Source organism: Canis lupus, chromosome X (genome assembly GCF_048164855.1).
Source record: "Canis lupus baileyi chromosome X, mCanLup2.hap1, whole genome shotgun sequence".
Classification (NCBI taxonomy): domain Eukaryota; kingdom Metazoa; phylum Chordata; class Mammalia; order Carnivora; family Canidae; genus Canis; species Canis lupus.
Window position 1 is genome coordinate 16,548,539 of NC_132876.1, and position 24,058 is coordinate 16,572,596.

Sequence of the window (24,058 nt, forward strand, 5' to 3'; positions counted from 1 at the left end):
AATACCATTTCTTTGGTGTCTTTTGTTTACCCTTTACCTGTTGTCTTAGACAGGGGTACTTTATATTTACTCATTTGTTACAACGTTGATAAATTGTCCTGTATAGAGAAAACCCACTAGGTGGTGGTATTTACAGAGCCAAACCACTAATGCATTGTATATCAGGGCTCTACATGCAGTACGTTTTTTTCTGATTTTATTTAAAAATTGTTTCGGTTTTCTGCTCCTGATCAGTGTAAGAGGCAAATAAGGTCTCAACTGACCATGGACGATGCCTTTGACATTGATTAGATATTTTCTTTTGTATACTGCAAATTACTTGGAAAAATTAGTCAGATGATTCATTCAGTTGCATAAGCTGCTTTTTCTCTTTATATCACTCCTGCTATCTTGTCTATTATATTAATAGTAGAAATACACAAAAAAGTGGGGAAAGGAAAGTATATCTATGTGACCCACAATACATATTTGATGGCTAGCTCAATAGTTGAGGTGTTCAACTTCATATACAAAATGGACTGTAAAGATCATCAGGCAATATATTTTTGTAGCAAGATTAATTTTCCAAGCATTGTATCTCGGAGAAGTTTCATTGTCTACAGGGAGATTGGGGTGATTGCCTGTTTCTTGAGCTTTCTGGGACACAGGTGGTCATCCAGGAAGGAAGATGGTAAGAGCCTATACCAAAGAGACCTGAGGAGCCATCCTAAATACTGATACGGATCCAGCTTATTGATGTGGAAAGATAAGTCACTAAGTGAGAGGAACCAGTTACAAACTAGATTTGTAATCTTTGTTTTCCATTTTATAGAGAAACATGTAGAAGGAAGACAAAGGAATATGCCAAAATTGTTCTAATAGCTGTCTGTGAACAGTGGAATGCTGAATAATTTTTTTCTTGCACTTTTCTGATTTGTCTACAAATGAAGACAGGTGGCTTGTAACTTAAAATAATTAGTCTTGAGGCCATCCTGCCTAGCGACCACCAAGCCACGAAGACTGCATAATATTCCTTTGTGATGTGTCATTTTTAGATTTGATTTCTTTTGTCTGTCCTTTAACTTCATATAAATTAGCCAAGAGTATTTTTTGTGTGCCTGGCTAAAATTTTGAATATTATAATTTGAACAAATATCTTAAAAAAAAAAAAACCCTACCTAGTAATTTCAAGTAAGCATCTAGCCCCTATTTATTGGTTCTGTGTTTGGTGGCTCAAGTTTAAAGTGGTGGTCAATTATCCCTTCAAAAAACAAAAAATAAGGTGGTGGTCAAGAACTTACATTCCATGGAGAAAGTGATTAGAACATATTTTCTCTTTTAACTTTCGCAAAATAATTCAAAAGGTTTGCATGTAGTCAGGCTTGATTGGTAATCCTCTTCCTTTGTCCCTTGTTTCATATTTTACATTCTGTGTTTCATCTGTCTTACTTACAGGTTTCCAGAAAACCAACACAAAGTAGGAGGTTGTCTGCTGAACCTCATGCCTCATTTTAAATCTATGTATCTGGCTTACTGTGCAAATCACCCCTCAGCTGTCAATGTACTCACACAGCACAGGTAAATTGTTAACTGTTTGCCCAAATAAGCCATTCTGCAGTGAGATCCTTTCCTAAAACCACTTCCTTTAGAAATCCAAGGTGTCCAGTTGGACTTTTGATTATCCCCCTTCACAATTGCAGGAGTTAATCTGTCATTATGTGGATTGCTAGTCTGTCAGTGCAGCAGATCATTTCCTGAGCATCTGCTATGTGCAGAAACCGGTACTAGCTGAGGGGGGATACAGTAGCAAACAAGGAAGAGGAAGTCCCTTCCCTCCTGGAGCATAGAATCTCAAGGGAAATACAGACATGAAATGAAATGTCATAAACATGTGGCATTACAAAAGGGTAATTAAAAGGGTGCTGTGAGACTTTGCAGTGTGGTACCAGCTTAGTGTGGGATGAGGGAAGATCAGGGAAAGTTTTCCTGAAGCAAAACTCCATTTAGATCCAGTGTTTTAGCCTTTCCTCATCCCAGTGAATGATTGATCTGAGTTGCTGACAGAAGGCTAAAGTGCCTGGGTTCATTCCTTTTTTCTCTTTCCCTTTCTCTGGTGGGGGAAGCTTCAAACAGTGCTATGGCTCAAAGGCAGATACTCATTACCCTGGAAGGGCAGAAGGAAACCAGCAGTGTGAACTATCTGGCAGGCGTTTTAAGCAACGGGCTGTGATAATAATTGTACACGAATATAAATTGTTCACAATTCATGGGGAACAATGAAATGGTATCTCCTTTAAGAGTCCTTGCGAGGGACCCAGATTAGCTCGTATCTCTCTTACCCTTCCTCACCATCTCCTTTCCCAGCCCTGATGCATTCACTGATGCATTCATCTGGACCAGAACCCTGGATGATAGGTTTAAAGATACAGTTTGGACTTTGAAATGGTGTGCTAGAAATCTAGTGTGGGGGTCGGGAGGAGGAAGACAACAGCAAGAACACCACACAGAGTCTCTTAGTACTTGACCCAGAAACGAGACTCAGAATGGATATGGATTCCTCAGGACTGGAAACCGGAAAGAATATTCTTCTCTTAATCTGGCTCAGACTTGAACCCCCAGAGCCAGACTGGAACACTAGTTGACACGAACCCTCAGAAGTGGTAGAAATTTGGGTTTTATCCTGGTTGGTTAGGAGTTTTATTGAATTTAGAGAGCCAATAAGTAAGGATTCTTAAGGTAGAATTCAGTGGGTCCTGCTTGGAGGTCAATTTTCTTCTCCTGATCAAAGTCATGAGTTCTTGTAGAATAGCAAATATGGAAGTTGGAGTTTAAAGAAGGAGAGGCCATGATTCTGAGTTATTTAGGCAAGTAGCTGAACTCCTTATAGCTAATACTAGCTAATAATAGCACTGACAGTGCACCAGGCACATAAGAGCCTATGAGGGAATTACTATTACTACCTTCACTGCTTTACAGATAAGACAGTGGAAGGTCAAGTAATCTGCCGGAGAGCTCATAGCTCTTAAGTAGTTGAGCCAGAATTAGCATCCAGGTCTATCACACTTCTAAAAAAATATTTTTATTAAGATATATATATATATTCCCTACAAAGTATAATTTAAATGCAAATTTAAAGAATTACAATAAAATGAGCACTCGTATACACACCACCCAGCTTAAAAAATAAAACATTACCAAAAAAGAGAGAATGAAAGTGTTACCATTTCCTTTTTTATCTACCAGCCTTATTGAATTCTAATTCACATACCATGCAATTCACCCATTTGAAGCATACAGTTGAATTATTTTTAGCATATTCAGAGTTGTGCAACCATCACCACAATCAATTGAAGAACATTTTCATCACTCCCCAGACAATCCCATGCTCATTAGCAGGCACCCTCCATTGCCATTCCAAGGTAACCCCTAAAGTACTTTAAGTCACTCTGGATTTGCTAATTCTAGACATTTCATTTAAGTGGAGTCACACACCACAGGGCCTTTTATGTTTAGCTTTCTTTACTCATCATGTTTTCAAGCTTCATCATGTTGTAGTACTTATTTGCACCTCATTTTTTTAGAGATTTTATTTATTTATTAATGAGAGAGAGAGAGAGAGAGAGAAGCAGAGATACAGGCAGAGGGAGAAGCAGGCTGCTGGCAGGAAGCCCGACATGGGACTTGATCCTGGGTCTCCAGTATCACACCCTAGGCTGAAGGCAGGCGCTAAACCATTGAGCCACCCAGGGATCCCCCAGTACTTCATTTTTTAAATCCTCACAGAAGATTCCATTATTTAGATACTGCATATTGTTCTTCCATTCACTAGTATGTAGACATATGAATTGTGAATAACCTACTGGCTATGAACATCAGCTACAAGTGTTTGTGTGGACATCTGTTTTCATTTCTCTTGGTAGATACCTAGGAGTGACATTGCTGGGTCATATGATAACTCTTCTGTTTCACCTTCGGAGCAGTTGTCAGACTGTTTTCCAAAGTGGCTACACCAATTTATGTTCCCACCACCAGTGTATGAGAGTCCCATTTTTCTCCTCATCCCCACCATTTATTATTATCAGTCTGTTTGATTATAGCCATCCTTATGGGTATAAAGTGATCTCTCATTGTGATTTGGTTTGCATTTCCCTAACGAATAATGATGTTAAGTGTCTTTCATGGGTTTATTGGCCATTTGTATATCTTCATTTGGGAAAACATCTATTTGGATCCTTCACTTACTTTAAAATCAGATTATTTGTTTTATTGAGTAATTATCTGCGTACTGTAAATTCACCATTTTATTTATTTTAAAAGATTATTTATTTTTAAAAGATTTTGTTTATTTATTCATGAGAAATACACAGAGTACTTACACAGAGTACGTCACTCTGGATTTGCTAATTCTAGACATTTCATTTAAGTGGAGTCACACACCACAGGGCCTTTTATGTTTAGCTTTCTTTACTAGTCATGTTTTCAAGCTTCATTGTGTTGCAGTACTTATTTGTACCTCATTTTTTTAAAGAGATTTTATTTATTTATTAATGAGAGAGAGAGAAAGAGAGAGAGAAGCAGAGACACAGGCAGAGGGAGAAGCAGGCTCCTGGCAGGGAGCCCGACATGGGACTTGATCCCGGGTCTCCAGGATCACACCCTGGGCTGAAGGCAGGCGCTAAACCGCTGAGCCACCCAGGGATCCCCCAGTACCTCATTTTTTAAATCCCCACAGAAGATTCCATTATTTAGATACCTCATTTTTTAAACAGATTTTATTTATGTATTAATGAGAGAGAGAGAGAGAGAAGCAGAGACACAGGCAGAGGGAGAAGCAGGCTCCCTGCCGGGAGCCTGATGTGGAACTTGATCCCAAAACCCCAGGATTATACCCTGAGCCAAAGGCAGATACTCATCCACTAAGCCACCCAGGTGTCCCTATTTATTTATTTTACAGAGAGAGTAAGAGAGAGTGCGTGAACACACACACACACACAAGCTGGGGAGAGGAGCAGAGGGGGAGGGAGAAAAATCCTCAGGCAGACTCCCCACTGAGTACAGAGCCCCACATGGAGCTTGATCCCACAAACCTGAGATCATGAACCAAAATCAAGAGTCGGGTGCTCAACTGACTCAGTCACCCAGGCATCCCAGAAATGCACTATTTTAAAGTGTATAATTAAGTGGTTGTTAATATATTCACCAGGTTGGGCAACCATCACCACCATTTGGTTTCAAAACATTTTCATCTCCCCCAAAAGAAACCTAGTAGCCAGTAGTGGTCACTTTCCTTCTTTCCAGTGGCTAATGATGTTGAACATGGTTGCACATGCTTGTTGGCTATTATAAGACCTTCTTTGAAAATATGTTTGTTTAAATCATTTGCCTGTTGTTTAGTTGGGCTATCTTTTCATTGTTGAGTTGTAACACTTCTTTATATATTCTTCTTTATATATTCCTCATATCAGATACATGATTTGCAAAAATTTTCTCCCAGTTTATATGTTGTCTTTTCACTTTCTTGATGGTACCCTATGAAGCACAAAAGTTTTAATTTTAAGTTTAATTTTGATGACATCCATCATACCTATTTTCCTACTGTTGCTTGTGGTTTTGATGTTTTAGCTAAAAAACTATTGCTTAATCCAGGTCATGAGAATTTATGCCTATTTAAGAATTTTATAGTGTTATCTCTTACATTTAGCTCTTTAATCCATTTTTGAGTTAATTTCTGCATACGGTATGAGGGAGGGGTCCAACTTCATTCTTTTGTGTGTGTAAGTCTAATGTCCCAGCACCCTTTGTTGATTTCTATTCTTATAAATTTATTACATTGTTTTATGTCTCAGAATTGGATCTATCTTGGTGAATGCTCCACTTGAGCTTCAGAACAATGTATATTTTTTCTGTGGTTAGATGAAATATTCTATAAATGTAAATGAGATTACTAGGTTGACGGCCTGTCTACTTCAGCTATGTCTTTTTTTTTTTTCATCCCAGCTATGTCTTTACTAATTTTCTATCTGCTGGATCTGTTGATTACTGATAGAGGGATGTTGAGGTTTCTAACCACAATAGTGGATTTATCTGTTTCTCCTTTCAATTCTATTAATGTTTGCCTCGTGTATTTTGTTGTACCGTTGTTAGGTGTTTTCACATTAAGGATTGTTTTGTCTTGTTGGGGAATTGGCCCTTTTATCTTTATGTAATGCTCCCTCTTTATCCCTCATAATTTTCTTTGTTCTGATGTAGCTTTTTCTGAAATTAATGTAGCTAACTCAGCACATTTTTGACATATATTTTTCATCCTTTCCCTTTTATTCTATTTATATCTCATAGACAATATACAGTTGTGTCTTGTTTTTTAATCCACTCTGACAGCCTTGTCTTTTAATTGGTATATTGAGACCATTTACATTTAAAGTGATTATTGATATAGTTGGATTCATGTTTACCATGTTTATAACAGTTTTCTTTTTAAATATTTTTTAAAGATTTTATTTATTCATGAGAGACACACAGAGAGAGGCAGAGGAATAGGCAGAGGGAGAAGTGGGCTCCCCGCAGGACTCGATCCCAGGACCCCGGGATCCCGGGACCTGAGTCAAAGTCAGATGCTCAACCACTGAACCACTCATGTGTCCCTATAACTGTTTGCTATTCATTGTACTTGTTCTGTTTCTTTACTACCCCACTTTTACTGACTTCTCTGGTTTTAGTTAAATGTTTTATGTGACTTCATTTTTCATTTTATCTTCTCTCCTAGCATATTATACTTCTGAAAAAAACTTTAGTGGTTTCCCTAGAGTTTACAATAGCCATTTATAACTAACAGCACTTTCATATAACACTTTGATTTCATAGGTAGTATTCTCAATTCCCCCTCATCTCTTACAACATTGTTCTCATTCACTTCATTTATCCATAAGGTAAAATCACCTGATATATTGTCACTATTATTACTTTGAACAGTTATCTATTAGATCCATTAAGAATCAGAAAAGGGGGGGACCGCTGGGTGGCTCAGCGGTTTGGCGCCTGCCTTTGGCCCGGGGCGTGATCCTGGAGTCCTGGGATGGGAGTCCCACGTCGGGCTTCCGGCATGGAGTCTGCTTCTCCCTCTGCCTGTGTTTCTGCCTCTCTCTCTCTCTGTGTGTGTCTATCATGAATGAATGAATGAATAAATAAATAAATAAATAAATCTTTAAAAAAAGAATCAGAAAAAGGTTTTCTTTCACTTACATGTATTATTCTCTGGCACTCTTCCCTTTTTATGTAGGTCTAAGTTTACTTCTCTCTGAAGAACTTTTTTTAACAATCTTTGTGAAGGTGGTCTACTGGTGATAATTTCAGTTTTTGTTTGCCTGAGGAAGTATTTTTCCTCCACTTTTTTTTTTTAAAGTAGGCTCTACTCCCAGTGTGGAGCCCAATGCAAGGCTTGAACTCATGATTCTGAGATCAAGACCTGAGCAGAGATTGAGTCGGACTCAGAACTGACTGAGCCTCCCAGGTGCTCCTCTCCTCCACTTAAAAAAATTCTTTTCCCTTTTATTTTTATTGTGGCAGAAAATATATATAGCATGAGATATACCCTCAACAGATTTCTAAGTGTAAGAACAGTATGCGAGGAGATTTTTCTATGATCTTTGCCTTGAGAACTTGAGTGGACTCTTGGATGCAAAACCCATGGAAGTATTGGGATCCTGAGACTAGGCCCCTGGGAGTTTTTAACTGTTCAGCTAGTCCACATGTAGACTCTTAAAATTCATCAAAATTAGCATTTGAGTGTTTCTACCAGTTACTGGCTCCCATGGCTTCTTCAGGGAAGCAGATCTCTGTTTTAATTCTCTGTATTTACCTGCCTTTCCAGATTTGGGGTGGAGGGGTCATCTCATTTCCTGGTGGATCTAAGGAAAGTCATTGATTTTCAATTAGTCCAGTTTTTTTTTCTTCCTTGGGAGAATAGTAAGGATGCCTTCCAAACTCTATATGTCAGAGCTGAAACCAGAAGTCCTTCAATGATTTTTTTGAATTCTGTTTTTGGTGGTTGCTTTGAGACTTTCCATATGTATCCTAACTTATCAGAATCTCCTTTATATTCACACTAAATTAATTCTAGTGTGATAAACTAATTTTACTCCTCGTATACCCTGTGTCTTCTCATTTGGGGCTACTGTTATACATATTATATCTATATGCTATAAATCCAGAAATACATTGTTGTAAATATTATTTTATGTAATGCTATGTGTATTACTGAAACAGAGAGGGAAAGGAGAACAAGGATATATTTAGAGCATCTGTTACATTAACATTCACTTTTAGTAGGTGTTTATCTTAATTTCTTCCTGTGGATTTGAGTTACTATCTGGTATCATATCCTTACTCCAATAGTGCTTTCCTCCCACCCACTGCCACTGTGCTGTGCTTGTAAAATATATTACATTTCAATGTTACAGGCCCAATGATATTGCTTTACACAATCATTTTTATACTAGTTAAGAGAAAAAGGAGAAATATGTAAATATGTCTTTCACAATTGCATGACTACCTTTGCTGGTGCTCTTTTTACATGTAGATTTGAATTTACATTTGGATTTACTTAATTTTCTCATGTAACTTTAATATTTTCTTGTAAGCTGGGTCTTCCAGCAAGTAATTCTTTGGTTTTGTTTATTGGGGAATATTTCCATTCCACCTAAATTTTGGAAAAATAGTTTGGATGGATATAGAATTCTTGGTGGGCAGTTTCATTTTTTTACCTTGAGTATATGTCATTTCACTGCCTCTGGGCCCATATTAATTCTGATGAGAGATTAGTGGTTAATCTTATTCAGGTTCCCTAGCCTATGATCAGTTTTCTCTTTCTATTTTTAAGATTTTCTCTTTTTTTTTTTTTTTGTCTCTCAGCATTTTTACTACAATTTGTACATGGATCTCTTTGCACCTGTCCTACTTGGAATTCATTGAGTTTCTTGGCTATATAGATCAACATTTTCCTCAAGTTTGGGGTTTTCAGTCATTATATCTTCAAATATTTTTTTTCTGCTCCATTCTCTCTCCTCTCCTTTGGGACTGTCATGATTCATATGTTTTTGTGCTCAAAGATGCCCCACATTTCTCTGAGGCTGGTTCATTTTTCTTTATTCGTTTCTCCCTGCCCCACCCCTGTTTTCTCAGATTGCATTATCTCTCTGAATCTATCATTAAAGTTACTGATTCTTTCTTCTGTCAGTTCGCATCTACCACTGAGCAGCTCCAGTGAATTTTAAAATCTCAGATATTGTATCTTTTAACCCCAGAACTTCTATTTGGTTCTTTTTTAAAAAAAAAAACAATTTCTGTCTCTTCACTGATACTCTCTGGTAAGACATTGTCATTATAGCTTCCTTTAGTTCTTTAAGCATGGTTTCCTTCTTTTGTTGTTGTTTATTTTTTTATTGGAGTTCGATTTGCCAACATATAGTACAACACCCAATTTTCATCCCATCAAGTGCCCCCCTCAGTGCCTGTCACCCAGTCACCCCATCCCCCCACCCACCTCCCCTTCCACTACCCCTTATTCATTTCCCAGATTTAAGAGTCTCTCATGTTCTGTCACCCTCTCTATTTCCCACTCATTTTCTCTTCTTTCCCCTTTAATCAGCATGGTTTCCTTTTGTTCTTAGAGCACATTTATAATGGCTTTGAAGTCTTGTAACTCTCACAGACAATTTTTATTATCTCTTTTTATCTCTTGTGTATGGGTCACACATTCCTATTTCTTTGCATGTTACATATTTTGTTGTTGTTGTAAACTAGACACTATGCAATTTTAGTGTTAGAAACTCTGGATACTGATTCCTTTCTCTCCTCTTGGGGGTGTGTTGTTGTTATTGTTTGCCTATTTGTTTAGTTACTTGATAGTCTCTCTTAGTGACGCCTGTTTCACCCACAGTGTGCACCTCTGACGTCATCCTTCAGAGAGCATAGCCCTGGTCATGCACACAGTCAACCTGAAAGGATGGTGGTTTTAGCAGGGTTCTCTTTGACCATCTCTCCCTGATTTTCCTGTTAAGCTGTCTACCCAATTCTGCATCAGATCCAGCTGTTAGGCCCCACTAATTTCCAGTGGATTGCTCTCATGGTTTTGACAATCCCCTGTGGGGCATAAATTGATCTGTCATCCAATCCAATGAAGTTCAGGCAGGGGTAGTTTTTGAGACAAATCTTTGAAGTGTGTTCTGACCCTTCTTAGCTGTGTCTTTCCTTGGTACTTTCTAGTGACCTAACTAGCCTGTGGTTTACATTCTTGCTCTTAATTAAGAAGAGCTGCCGGCATCCTCTTCTTTTCCTCATCACCAAAATCTTCATTGTTTTTGCAAGAACTTTTAGGTTTGGATTCCCTCACACTCTTTTTCTTTTATCCTTTTTTTAAAAAGTAGGCTCTACACCCAACATGGGGCTCTAGCTCATGACTGTGAGATCAAGAGTCACATGGTCTACCAACTGAACCAGCCAGGCGCCCCTCCCCACACTTTTTTTTTCTTTTTCCTTTTTTAAAAATTTAAATTCAATTAGCTAACATCTGGTACATTTATTTCTGATGTAGTTTTCAGTGATTCGTCAGTTGCATATAACACCCAGTGCTCATCATATCACATGCACTCTTTCATGCCCATCACCCAGTTACCCCATTCCCTCATCCCCCACACTCTTTTTCAACTAAAACCAGTTCCTCTGGGGAGAGCCTCAGAACTCTCTGTTCCTGTAGGCTGCCTTCCTCCCTGGGAAAAATCTTTGTGCCACTGTTTTGGGCACTGGGTAGGGCACTAGCCTCTGGTCTTCTCTGCTTGCCTCTCTCAGCACAGAACCTCTGCCCAGCAAGTGAGTAGGGGTGAAGGTGTTGGGTCCCAGTGTTTTCAGCCTGCCACTGTAGGGATAGAGCCTTCTTCCTATGCCTGTGTGAGAGGCTGAGTAGAGAAGGAAGCCTCCACCTCTTAGCCATGCTGGCTAGGAATTGGCTTCTTCAGCTTAAAGTTTAAGCAGATGAGATATGCTAGTGAGGTATTGTGTCCTTGGATTGGGAGCTGAGGGGAGAGGGAGGGAGACCTGAAGTCTTGGCCACACTTGCAAGAGGTAGAGCCTCCATCAAGCTGAGTGGGGAGGGAAGGAGAGAGGAAGATGGCAAGTTCATGGTCAAATGCCAGGTACTCTCCTTGTTCTGAGCATTGGAATGTTTTCTTGAATAAATGTTCTTTCACTTATCATTATGCCATTAGGACAATTTCTGGAGACCTGAAATGGTTGCTTTTATAGTTTCCACCAACCTGCAGGTTTGTGTGGGGATTAAATAAGATAATGTCTACAAAGTACCCAGTATTTAGCACAAGGCAGTTGTCACCACTCTTTATTTCTACTTTATTCATTTGCTACCAGCCATTAGTTACTTTTTAAAAAGAAAGTTGTATGTGGCATTTCCAGCATACAAAATACAGAAATAAAATAAAGTCCACCCAGGTAGCCACCATTCAGCTTAACAAACAAATTTTAGCTGCAGTCGTAGTCCTATATGTACTCTCTCCTATTTCCTGTTCCTCCCTCCCATGCCACAGGGAACCACAGTCCTGAATTTGGTTTTATCATTTCCAGAAATATTTTCATACTTTACTATCTATCTTCAATTAAGAAAAAAAAATACCCAGAAGCATTTTTCCTGTGGTGGATAAACATCTTGTGTGTATAAAGACAAATTTCTTAATACCAATAAAAAGAGATCCCCCTCATGTTAGAATATGAGCACATTTTCTTTTCCTTTTAACCTGAGAAGGTCAATTCCAGAAAGAAATGGTGTACCTCCAGGAGCCGACTTCTATAGTGTTCAGAGAAGTTTCAGTTGTAACTCTGTGTGCTAGAATGTTATGACTGCATTTACCCACATTAGGATTTTAATTTTGTAAATAACAGTAGAGATTCCTTCAACCATTATGATTTAAAGTTTGTTACAGGGATGCCTGAGTGGCTCAGTGGTTGAGTGCCTGCCTTTGGCTCAGGGCATGATCCCGGATTCCTGGGGTCGAATCCCACATCGGGCTCCTTGCATGGAGCCTACTTCTCCCTCTGCCTGTGTGTCTGCCTCTCTCTGTCTCTCATGAATAAATAAACAAAATCTTAAAAAAATAAATAAAGTTTGTTAGAGAGTTAATTTAAAGTTTCTCAACTTTGGGGGGATTATCATATCCTATTTGCTTCATTTTGGTTAGTGGTGTTTTTTGAGAATTTTATAATATACCTTGAAATGATGGAAGACTCATTGGAGTCCCATAGAACTGAATTTTTATATTACCTTTTATTTCTATATAAGGGATGAAAATTAAATTGAAATCCTTGGAGGTTTCCCCAGATGTGTTTCTCATATAATCTCAGCTCTTTTACATGTATCTTGTGGGCAATTTATGCTGAAGACTAGAGGCAAGGTATAGGTGAATGAAATTTCAGTCTAAAATCCTATTTTATTGTTTTTTTTTTAAAAAGCAAGATTTATTTACTTATTTGAGAGGGAGGGAGAGAGAGGGAGAGATAGAGGGAGAGAGAGAGAGAGGTGGGATAGGAGCAGAGGGAGAGGGAGAGAGAATCCCAAGCAGACTCCCCGCTGATCATGGAACCCTGATGTGGGGCTCGATCTCATGACCCTGAGCTGAAGCCAAGAGTCGGGTGTTTAACTGGCTGTGCCACACAAGCACCCCTAAAATCCTGTTTTAGATGAAAGTGTCAGCCGAAATAAGGACATTGGTGGATTTCTGTTCTTTCCCTGCCGAAATCTGTGGATGCTTAGACACTGAATTCCACTGGAGCCTTAACCGGCCAGTCAGTTGAACTTCTTCCTTTCGGCCTGCAGATGGCAGCATCATACCAGAAATATACCTGACATTTGGCAAAGACCTACTACAGCTTTGAAATTCATTACGTGTTGGTACCTTGTTAAAAATGCAGTGATGTATCATCTGAATATGGATATAGAAGCAGACCCCAACTTTGATGTGTCCCCATATTTACATATATTTGAATGGCTGCCCCAGTCTTTTGTTATCCCTTGGTTGAGGTCTTTTGGGATTTCCCCTCTCTTTCCCTTTCAGGCTTATTACTGTAGCTCTTGTTTCTTCCTGGGAATAAGTGCTCCCTTACAAAAATACCCACTTCTCTCTCGTGCTTTGGTGTGTCTCCCATCCTTTTCGCGAGGGAAGGGACTCAGATTGAAAGAGAGAGCAAGGTGGGCAGCCCGGGTGGCTCAGCAGTTTAGCGGTTTAGCGCCGTCTTCAGTTCAGGGCGTGATCCTGGAGACACCGGGCTCCATGTCACCACTGTGCCCGGTTCCTCTTGTTGTCTTACTGTTTACCCTGTTGTCAGCAATGAAGACTTGGAGGAAAAACCCAGAGTTGTGTTGTGCATTCGTTCCGGGGACAAGGAGCCTAGGGAACATTCTGAGACTGGGTTCGGTTCTTTCTGTGTCTTTGAGGAACCGGGGGAGGGAGCGCACGCGGGACAGATCACAAACAAAAAGTGGCGGGGATGAAAAAGAAGCAGACAGCCTTGGCTCTGGGACTAGATGAATGAATAAAGTGATAATAGGGATCCACCTAACCCATTTGAGTGGCATCCCTGGGATTTCCCACTGGCCAGAGGTCCAGGCCTTCAGCTCCTCAGGCCTCACTTCCCCCTTTCCAGGCCACAGTGATTTCCATGAAAGCAGGGCAGGGGAGGAAGGAAGTGTAGGGGGGTATATCTAATCCTTTTCCAGCTATTTTAGGTAGACTTCTCATCCTCAAAGTAGAAATCTATGCAAAGATTCCACAGAAACACTCTTATATGATATGGTTAACCTCTGTAGAAGTATTAGAAGTTAGGATCATTTTCTGGAGCTTTCTAGCCTAACCCCAAACATCCCAGAGCCCCATCCACCATGCATTCTGTGAGATAAATGTATATTGAATCTAAAACAGCATTCATACATTGAGAACTGCTTCTCTTATATCACATCATGTGTACAGAACATGTGAAGCTTGAAAAACAAGTTTTAACCCACTGACATTTCCAACAGGCTATATAAAATTAAAAACCGCATTTTAAAGACAGCTTGTTCTTTGATATAACAATAGATATTTGAATCTTACATTTTTGTATAATGACCTTAATTTGTGGATTAAGTTTATTTGGCCAAGTAAAATGTGTCTTGTAGGATCTAGTTATTGTAATGGGCAGTGGCTTTATTAAGACAGTTTTGTTCATTTGTTGCACTAGTAAAATGCTCATTTCTTCCCAATAGCCGATGATCTCATGTTAAATGGAAAAATTTTTTTTTAATTTTTTATTTATTTATGATAGTTACACACACAGAGAGAGATACAGAGACACAGGCAGAGAGAGAAGCAGGCTCCATGCACCAGGAGCCCGATGTGGGACTCGATCCCGGGTCTCCAGGATCGCGCCCTGGGCCAAAGGCAGGCGCCAAACCGCTGCGCCACCCAGGGATCCCTAAATGGAAAAAATTTTAAAGACCCTCTTTTATGATATTTAGCAAGCCTAAAAGTTAGAATGCGGCATGGAAAGTAATAACAAAATACACGTTAGCATTTGCTTTTAATTGTTGTAAGCCTTGTATCAATTAGTGTAGAACATCGAGGACAGGGGGCATTTATTTAGTCATGGAGAGAAAAAAAATAAGACTTGTTTACCTAATTGAAAAGAAATTAGGAAAGTGATTTTCCCTAAATTACATTTCTATTCAAATGCACTCTCCAAATTCAAGTTATTTTCCTAATTATATTTTATATGCAATGAATTTTTAAACCTCTTTGTGCACTTTATGCTCTTGGTTGGAAATTTAACATCAATTGAGTTTCCATTAAGCTGGAAATCACAGCTTAATGGTAGTTTTTAGAGATGTGATTTTAGCAAGGTATTTGTCTTGGCATAGTAATAACAGTAATATAAATGCATTTATAGACTACTTTAAAGTTTACAAAATACTTTTCTACACAAAGGCGTGTGGTGTCATGGAAAGACTTGAGGCTTTGACTTCAGACCTGGGCGTGAACCCCAACTTAGCCATTTACTTCCAATTACTCTTCCTGAGTCTCAGGCTTCTCATCTGTAAAATGAGGGTAACACCTGGGTTGAAGTGCCACTGTGCATATTAAATAGGAATGAATGTTTGTGAATATCTTAGCATGAAACAAGTCACCTTCTGAACCCCAGTAGTGAATCTTCAGAATTTAGTAGGAAGTAGATTTAATCCCTGTCTTACAAATGAGTCAGCTGAGTCCAGGTAACTGATCCAGAGGCACCAGCCCTGATTCATGACTCCAGGTCCAGAGCTCTTCCCTCCTCCCAGGGGCTTCTGGGGCAAGACGGCAAACATAGATACAATACTCAGCATGGATTGCCAGGTGTGGCCACTCAGATACCATCCAGCTTCCATCAAAGCAGTGATTCCTAGCCCATTTTCCCTCTGACATACATGTGACCCTGCATGGCTCCAGGTTGCTGGGGTGTTAGCTGAAACCCCATCCCTTTCTCTCCCACTCACAAAAGCCCAAGAAGGGAGTGTGTCTATTAATAGGATAACCTACAATCCATCCCATCCCCACCCCACCACCCAGTATTTTACTGCCAATAGCAAGTTTCTCTGAAAACCTTTCACCACTGATTGCAACATGCCATGGTTAGGAACTGCCTGCCTGAGCTGTCTTCTAGGGAGAATAAGTCATTTCGAAGTAGATAGTTCATGATCGAGAGTGATGAGAAAGATTGGTGGGACCAGTGGGAGGTAAAAAGTGTGGGCTTGAGTTTGTAGGCAATCAGAGGTTCTTGAGTAGAAAGCAACAGGATTAGAGTGGTAGTCTGCAGGACAACTTGGAAGCCAAAAAGGCTGGAAGCCAGGAGACCAGTTGGACTCTTGGAGTGAACCAGATGGTATGAGATAAAGGTCTGAACCGTGGCAGTGGCAGCGGGAATGGAAAGGAATCAACCTGAGACTGATTGGCTATGCACAAGCAAGCAAGGAGGCAGAGGGGGCCCAGTCAGAAGCAGAAGTTTCAGAATATGCTGTCAGGTAGGCAGTGGGTGTCCTTCTTTAATTTTATTTTGCACAAATGAATATTAAAATGATCTTGCAGCCCCAGGACTCAGGATCACGTTGCTAGAAAGGGACAATTAGGACGGTGCAAAAAAGCAGAAAAGAAAAGCCCAAGCTTATAGGGCATAGTTCATAACATATTAGTGGTCTTTTTCTTTTAACCCAATTGCTGCCTTATGGAACTGTCTGTGTAGCCTGCTGTGCTGGTTTCAGATCCTAGGCTAAGTGACTTTGTGGCTAGTCATAGGAACATGCAGCTATCTGAATTTTGAACTTGATTCTGAACATTACAAGTGAGTGCCCGATGATAGGGAGTATGCGGTGAGTTGCTACGCTTGGCATTTTACCAGTCAATAACCAGAAAGTTTGAAATGACTCAAGCTGTATGTGGAGGCCGTCTGATAGACTGTATGTCCCATGTTGGTGGGGGCAGTCTCCTTAATTGAGGGCAGGGATTTTTATTTCATCCACTGCTGTGTCCCCTGCAGAGAACAGAGCCCATTTATTTGTAGATGTCAATCAATGATTGTTGTATGCACAGATGAAGCCGGGGATCACAGTGACTCTGGCTTGCCACAGTAGCCCCAGTGCTGGGCACAAGGCTGATTGCATAGCAGGAGCTGAATAAAGGTTTATCAAATGGAACTGACATGAGTTGGACATCATTTGGTTTAGCGAAACTGATTTCTGTCTGGTTTTATATTGTGCAAAATACAGGAAAATAATATTGGGTTGGGAATTCTTTACTTGGAACATTAAGCAGTAACAAAACCATGTTCATTCTTTTGCTAGTGATGATCTGGAACAATTCATGGAAAGTCAAGGTGCGTCCAGCCCAGGGATCCTCATTTTAACAACCAGCCTCAGCAAACCATTCATGCGACTGGAAAAGTATGTCACTCTCTTGCAAGAGTTGGAACGGCATATGGAGGTAAGAAGGCAGTGTGTGGACCTCTGCTCTAGAGGAAGCAGCCAGTCTCCCTTCAGACTAACCCTGCTGAGGAATTCAGGAAAAGCCTTGGTTTCACATTTTACTTGATCCAGTCTTCCCTCTTCCTGGGCTTCTAGTATCCCTCTTTATGCAGCAAAATAGAAAGGGGGCATTCTTTTTCCCCCCTCTTAAGATTTTTTTTTTTATTTAATTTATTTTTCCCATTTTTATTGACAAATAAAAACCATATATGTTTAGGTTGTACAATGTGATTTTTTTAAGTGTACCATGTGATGGTTTAATATCTGTAGACATTGTGAAATGATTCCCACAAGCTAGTTAATTCACACCTCCATCACCTCACACAGTTACAAGTATTTTTTTATAACACTTACAATATACTCTCAGTGAATTGCAAGTATACAATACAGTGCTAGAAACTATAACCACCATGCCGTACATTAGATCCCCGGAATTCATTCATCTTGCAACTAAGAGGTCCCTCCTTTACTACAAAATATTCGTGATCATTTGTCTTCCCAGCCTCAAACCCGGTGCTTCTCTCAAGTTGACTTAGGTTCTCCTCATCTGTCGATGGTGGTTCAGTCAAAATTGGCCAAGATTTTCTGTTGTTCTGGTATATGAACCAGCCTGATTGTGGGATATAAACAAAGCAAAGCATCAGAAAATATAAACACCATTTTCACTTATAGACAGGGATAAATATCTTGAGATCACTGCGATCATTCAGCTTTCTGAATTACAGCTTTCTGGGTTACACTGGAACATTCTGGAATCTCCTTAAAGACTCATAAACAGGATAACCAATATTAATTGATCTGTCTATGTATCCATAGACCTACATCAAATCCCCTCACATTTGTGTTTATAAACTTAGAGTTGATTGGCAATAGCTGCAGCATAGCTATAATCTTTCCTAAATATTAAGATTGGCAATGATGCCTGACCATTGAATACTGTTTCAGCAAGAGGCCAGATCCTTTTATTAAAACCCAATCAACAGGGATTGCTTCTAGAGTCGTCCTTGCACCATGGAGCATGGGTGTTTGAGGTGTGGGTGGGAGAGGAGGGCCCTCTGAGGGAGGCTGCGTTTACCCTAGTTGCTCTTCCTGTGTCTGAGGAAAGGTTTTGAGGTTTTAAAGGGTTTGATTATCTTTAAAGAAAAAGGTTGCACACCGCTGTTCTCATCAGCATTTGTAAGGATTGAAAGCGTGTACTCTGAGCAAAACCACATTCTCAGGTTGTTTGGCCTGCCGGAAAGCTGGAGGCAGCAGGGAGCTAGTGAGCAAAGCCTGCTGGGATGAAATTTCAGTTAGGCCTTGGGAAGGTGTTGACCTCTGGATGCCTTCCCAAAAGCTAAACCAGTTTGCTGAACCGTTTGAGGTTTGCCCCTCCTTGCTTATTGCAGAAATCCAGAAACCAGCGGCCTCAGTTTCTGTTCCTGCTCAATGCAGGAGTGCTAACATATACTCAGTTTGAGGAGAAGAATCCCCAGCCACCCCCGCTGTCTGGATCCCCTCCAATGGGCTTCTGTGTGTTGGAGCCTGTCTGCACTCCTGCCTCCGTTGGCTGTTGTTCACCTGCCTTGGGCCGCCTTCTGTTTCCCACCAACAGATAACCCACACCCTCAGCACTAGTTAGCCATCCGGTGAGCCACTTTCTCCAGATTTCTGATCATTTAGCATGGCCACTGGCTAAGGGGAGCCTAGAATCAAATTAGCTATTGGTTAATTTGGCAAAGGATACATTTGACCATAAAAGAATAGAAACCTTCTTCACAGAAGCAATACTGTTCTTGGCTTGGGGCAGACCCCTGGTCTGTCCAGCTGTGTGTTTTCTTACCTATGGCTGGTGGAGCAGCAGATTTTGTCCTTCCGTTAGGCCGGCTGAATCCCAAAGGTTAGGTAGACATATACTCCCATGGTGGGTATACAGCCTCCCCAAGAATCTCCCCTCTCCTTTCATGAGTGGTCACGGAGATATGCATTCCTCAGAGCCGTTCTGGAACCTGTCTGCTTTTCGGGGTTGTAAGTAGCACAGAACTGCAGACCATATATGTGGCTTACAAAGAAGCACATGGTATGAAACTTGGAATTTTGTTCCCATCTGCCCCACTGAGCCTCCTGGAGGAAAATGAAGGCATTTTAGGAAGTAAGATGGGATTGATTTTTCTGTAACCACGGTTCCCTACCTCTTGTCACTTATTAACAACGTGGCCTGATGATGCCCCCTCCTGACTGCTGATTATTTATTATCTAGAGACTCAGTAACCACACCTAGCATGTTGTTGCCAAATCCATGATGCGCTACCTACCGCCTGTCTACGTTTCTTGGTCATCTGATCATGGGAGGCGCTGAGACGCCAAATGCTTAGGTGCTGCCTTATTTTGTGATCTTTAAATTAGCATACAGTGAAATGGACTTTTTTCTTTTGACATATAGTGCTGTGGCTTTCAGCACGTGTCTGGATTCATCTGACCACTGCCACGATGGAGATACAAGACAGATCCATCATCCCCTCAGATTTCCTCTGTGTCCTTGCGGCTGCCACACCCTCCTCCCTCAACCCCTGGCAATGGCTGATCTGTTCTCCTTTAATATTATTTTGCAATGTATTCCTTTAATAGGATACGCATCCAGATCATCAGGATATTCTGAAAGCAATCATAGCATTCAAAACTCTCATGGTAGGTGATGCTCTCCAATTATAATTCTGTTTTGTATGCTTTGTTCCTAAAAGAGTGACATGTGTGTAACGTTTCTTTCCTTATGCAAAGGTCTTTAGAGTGGAAACAATAAGCTTTAGTGACAGTACGGCAGTGATTGTCTCATTTAATTTTGTCTTCCAAAAAATCATGCTTACCTATGAAAGGTTGCCAGGCTGAGAGTATAAAGCACTCACATTTGAAGTTTCTGCCACATTAAGCATTGCTGTGTAGGTGGGGGGTTTCCTTTTGTCTCTTTGTCTTTCCCCCCTGTGTCGTTCACCTTATGTCTGTGCAACTTGTCGTTCACTGATTGGCATCGATAATGGATTCATCTATATATGCCAAAAGGTGTGAGTTTGTTCTTTGCATATGAAAAAGAAATCCTTCATCAAATCTAAAAGGAGAAAACCTACTCAAATACAGTTGCTTTATACAGATTTCTATCAAAGCTATCTGTAATCTTGTATCTTGAGCATGATGGTTAATGTCTTCTGGAACCCACTGATGGCACTTGGTAGCATTTTAGGAGAAAAGATAGTGTTACTTTGAGTGATTGATTAAGTTCAAATTCACTTTTTAAAAAGATTTATTTATTTATTTGAGAGAGAGGAGCACAAGAGGGAGAGGGAGAGAGAATCTCAAGCAGACTCCACGCTGAGCATGGAGCTGGGTGCAGGGATCTCTCACAACCCCGAGATCACGACCCAAGCTGAAACCAAGAGTCAGACACTTAAGCGACCATGCCACCCAGGAACCCCAAGCTTAGCTTCATTTTAGACATTTCTGTGGCATTCTAATTGACTGCATTCCATGGTTAGTTACTGATCCTTGCTATAACGTTGTGAGGCAGCATTCACCATCACCTCATTTTTATTGCTGTTAAAAGATCAGTACCTGGTGTGTCCACAGGAAACATCAAATTGAAGAGCAGAGTAAAGCATTAGGTTAAAATTGCTGTAGTCATAGGTCAAAAATGGTTGAATATTGGCAATTTTCTATGGCTCAACCTAACAGAACAGCCCACCGAAATATGGCATTTATTACTACTTGTGTCCCTTGATTTGTCCTATGTAAATTGAATATAGAATTCTTTTTTATAAAAATAATATTTCTTTCTGACCATTGTACATGTTGTGAAGCTTGCTTTGATGGCCATAGTATGTTTATTCCCAGTATAGATGCTTCAAAAATGTGTGTACAGTGAACTGCTGTCTTTAAGTTTACATGTAGCTGAAAGGGGCAGCAGAGATTTTATAGAAAACACACCCCAAAAAACTATGACATTTATTTGGAAACAGTAGCATAGCTAACCATATGTTCATTTTCATATTCAGCTTGGAATGAGTACTGTTAAATCACTCTAAGAAATAACTTCACACTTTCTGAAGCAGTGATATTTATATATAGTGTATTCATATGCCACATATTGTTTCCTGGCTTGTATTTTCAGTTTGTATTAGTAAAATTCAGTTGTATCTCTTTTTCATGGTTCTCTTAGGAATGAAAATTAATTTCGTATTTTTTCCATATCGATCTACTACTAGTGCCTAAAGTATAGGGCCGTGCCACAGTGAATCCAACTGATCTTATAACGAAACAAATACAGGGTCCCTTCTACCACTTTATCTTGATGTTTTGACAAAAGTGGCCCTTCTTCACAAAACCTTTGGCTAGAGATTTAAGATAGTGGATCTCTTTATGTGTCAGGAGCACATCTGGTGATGGGACTTGTGATGAGGAATAGGGACTCCGTGGCAATCTGAAAGTGCAAAGTCCCATCTCACTTTGGTCTTGTTTTGGGTCTGTGTAACAAGAATTCCATTATGTTCTGCTTTGGTTCTATAGGGCCAGTGCCAAGATCTAAGAAAGAGAAAACAGCTGGAGTTGCAGATACTTTCAGAACCTATTCAGGCATGGGAAGGAGAGAATATTAAAACCTTGGGAAACGTGCTGTTTATGTCACAAGTAATGATGCAATACGGAACATCTGAGGTAAGATGTTTCAAATCTCAACGCCATTGCTTCCATCTTCCCTGTTTCTCTTCTTTGACTTGTCCTTTCGTCAAGGTCAAGTGCTTGAACATTCAAAGAAACTGAGCACCTCTTCTTTGCCCGGCACTCTGCTAGGTGCTGTGGGAGATAGGAGGAAAGAATACGCGATAATCCCGGCCTTCGAGGAATGTCTTACAAAACAGATGGAAACTCAAGCTGCAACTGGCAAACAAACCCAAATAGTCAGCATAGGTTGTGTGGTCTCCAGTGGATTCCACGGAAAGCCTTATGGAGGTAGGATCTGAGGAAAGCCTTATGGAGGTAGGACCTGAGGAGGAGGCCAGGAAGAGAGATGGCAAGGATTTTGTAAGTTAGAGGCTGTTCCTACCTCCGGAAAGAACAGAAGCGTGGCCTTTTGAGATGGAGAGAAACATCAGGTTTTGAGAACCCCGGGCATCAGGCAAGAGCTGTTCAGATCCACAAGGCAGGCAGCAGAGTCATAGAGAAATACGACGAAAGGGGTGATAACAATATTCACTCTGCCAACCATGTGTGTCAGTAAACTGGGGGGATGGGGCTAGGCACAGAAGGACCAGCTGGGTTGCAAAGTGAGAAGCACCCCCCACGAAGGTGGTGGGGAAGAAAATGAAAGTGCAAGGGCAAATGAACCCCGTTTAGGAGGGCAGGTTGAGACGAAGCAGTGACCTGGGGGCCAGAGGAGACGATGAATGTTATCTTAGACCTGTTAACTTGCCTGTAACATAGGTCTCCAGGTGGAAAGGTCTTGTAGGCAGCTGTTAAAACAGAAGAAAAATGTGGGTGGGAGTGAGAGGCAGAGATTCAGATGTCCCTGACAGATGTGCCCTCCTAGGAAGTAAATATCTGGAGAGAAGCATGGAGGGCTGAAGATGGATTATGTCTTTTAGGAAGGGGGCAGAGTAGGGGAGGAAGGTTGCTTATGTCACCTGGTATGATTTATCGGGTCTTAGAACTGCCTTCCCTGTCCCAAAACATCTTCCTATAGTCCCTGACAGGTCTCTGTCAGAGATTCATTACTTAGGGTTAATAAGCAATCTCATTTAAGATGCAGATACCCTGGGGAGGGTTAATGCAGTGGCCAGTCTAACTATTAGTCTTTCACACCTTTGGGATAAACCTCTGGGGTGAAGGGAGGAGGAGCCAGGGCCTGAAAGAGCCCACAAAGAGAATTGGAGAAGTGTGTTGTCATGGAAACTCCAGGAGGGGCTGTGGAAAGTGGTCAGCCTGCTGAGTGCCGATGAAGGTTCGAAGGTTTGAAGGTTCGGAGGTCAAGGAGTCTGGAAACCAAGAAGAAACCATTGGATTTCGCTAGAAGGCAGTTATTGATGACTTCGAGAGAGCAGTAGGGCTGCAGTTAGGGAGGAATCAATGGGGAGAAAAATGAAGACAGCAAGTAATTTGGCAATATAGTCTCAAGGACCAGGAGGTACTGGCATACCTGGGAGATGTTGGACGTTGGGTTCCAGACACCTGCCATAAAGCAAACAGTGCAGTGAAGCGAGTCAAATGAAGTTTTTGGTCTCTCGGTGCATATAAAAGTAGTCTTTATGCTATATCATAGTTTATTAAGTGTACAATAGTGTCATGTCTAAAAACAGTTACGGACCTTAATCAAAAATACTTTATTGCTAAAAAATGCTAACCAGCATCACGGCTTTCAGTGAGTCATAATCACTGATCACCATAACAAAAACAGTAATAGTGAAAAAGCTTGAAATGCAGCAAGAATTACCAAAACATGACAGAGACATGAAGTGAGCAAATGCTGTTGGAAAAATGGCGCCTACAGACTCGCTTCACACCGGGGCCCTACGAACCCTCAATGAGTAAAAACACGGCACCCGTGAAACCCGATACGGGGAAGCGCAGTAAGGCGAGGCAGGCCGGTGTTACACAGAAGGAGCCACGGGATCCATGAAGGCCTGTTAGGACAGAAGCTGGCCATATGTTAACGAGCAGAAAAGAAGAAATTAGGCTGCTGGAAGGACAGGGAAGAGACAGAGTGTCTGCAGAAGGAAGCTAAGTAAGAGAAAGACGTGAGAGGGTGCAAAGAACTTGCTAGAAGAGTGAGCCTCAAAGGATTGATTGCCTTTCTCAAGTGCAAGGAAGATGGAGATAGGCATAAGGATCATTGTAGCTAACATGGCTGGATGTGTCAGCCAAACAGAAGTTTTTGCACCTACTAATCACATATCTGTGTAAGAAGTTCAGAGAAGCCCTCTTGTGTGAAGTTTCCTTTAGTGCCACTTCCAAAAAGTATTTACTTCTTCGTGTTAT

The 24,058-nt window shown here is 40.7% G+C and overlaps 1 protein-coding gene and 1 long non-coding RNA gene across 5 annotated transcripts in view; one reads left to right on the top strand and one right to left on the bottom strand.

Annotated features, from left to right (window-relative positions):
- The window catches only part of ARHGEF6 (Rac/Cdc42 guanine nucleotide exchange factor 6), a 101,305-nt gene that overhangs the window by 62,121 nt on the left and 15,126 nt on the right, over positions 1–24,058 (top strand). For all 4 annotated transcript variants that reach the window (XM_072817244.1, XM_072817245.1, XM_072817247.1 and 1 more), the window contains 4 exons: positions 1,435–1,557; positions 16,883–17,021; positions 19,670–19,729; positions 21,596–21,742. In XM_072817244.1, the coding sequence (XP_072673345.1) occupies positions 1,435–1,557; positions 16,883–17,021; positions 19,670–19,729; positions 21,596–21,742 (469 nt within the window). The remainder of the gene's footprint in view (positions 1–1,434; positions 1,558–16,882; positions 17,022–19,669; positions 19,730–21,595; positions 21,743–24,058) is intronic.
- On the bottom strand, positions 16,818–19,249 carry LOC140628171 (uncharacterized). Its single transcript, XR_012026547.1, has 2 exons — positions 18,885–19,249; positions 16,818–17,672 (listed from the first exon to the last, which is right to left on the bottom strand). It is a non-coding gene; the product is annotated as an uncharacterized lncRNA (long non-coding RNA).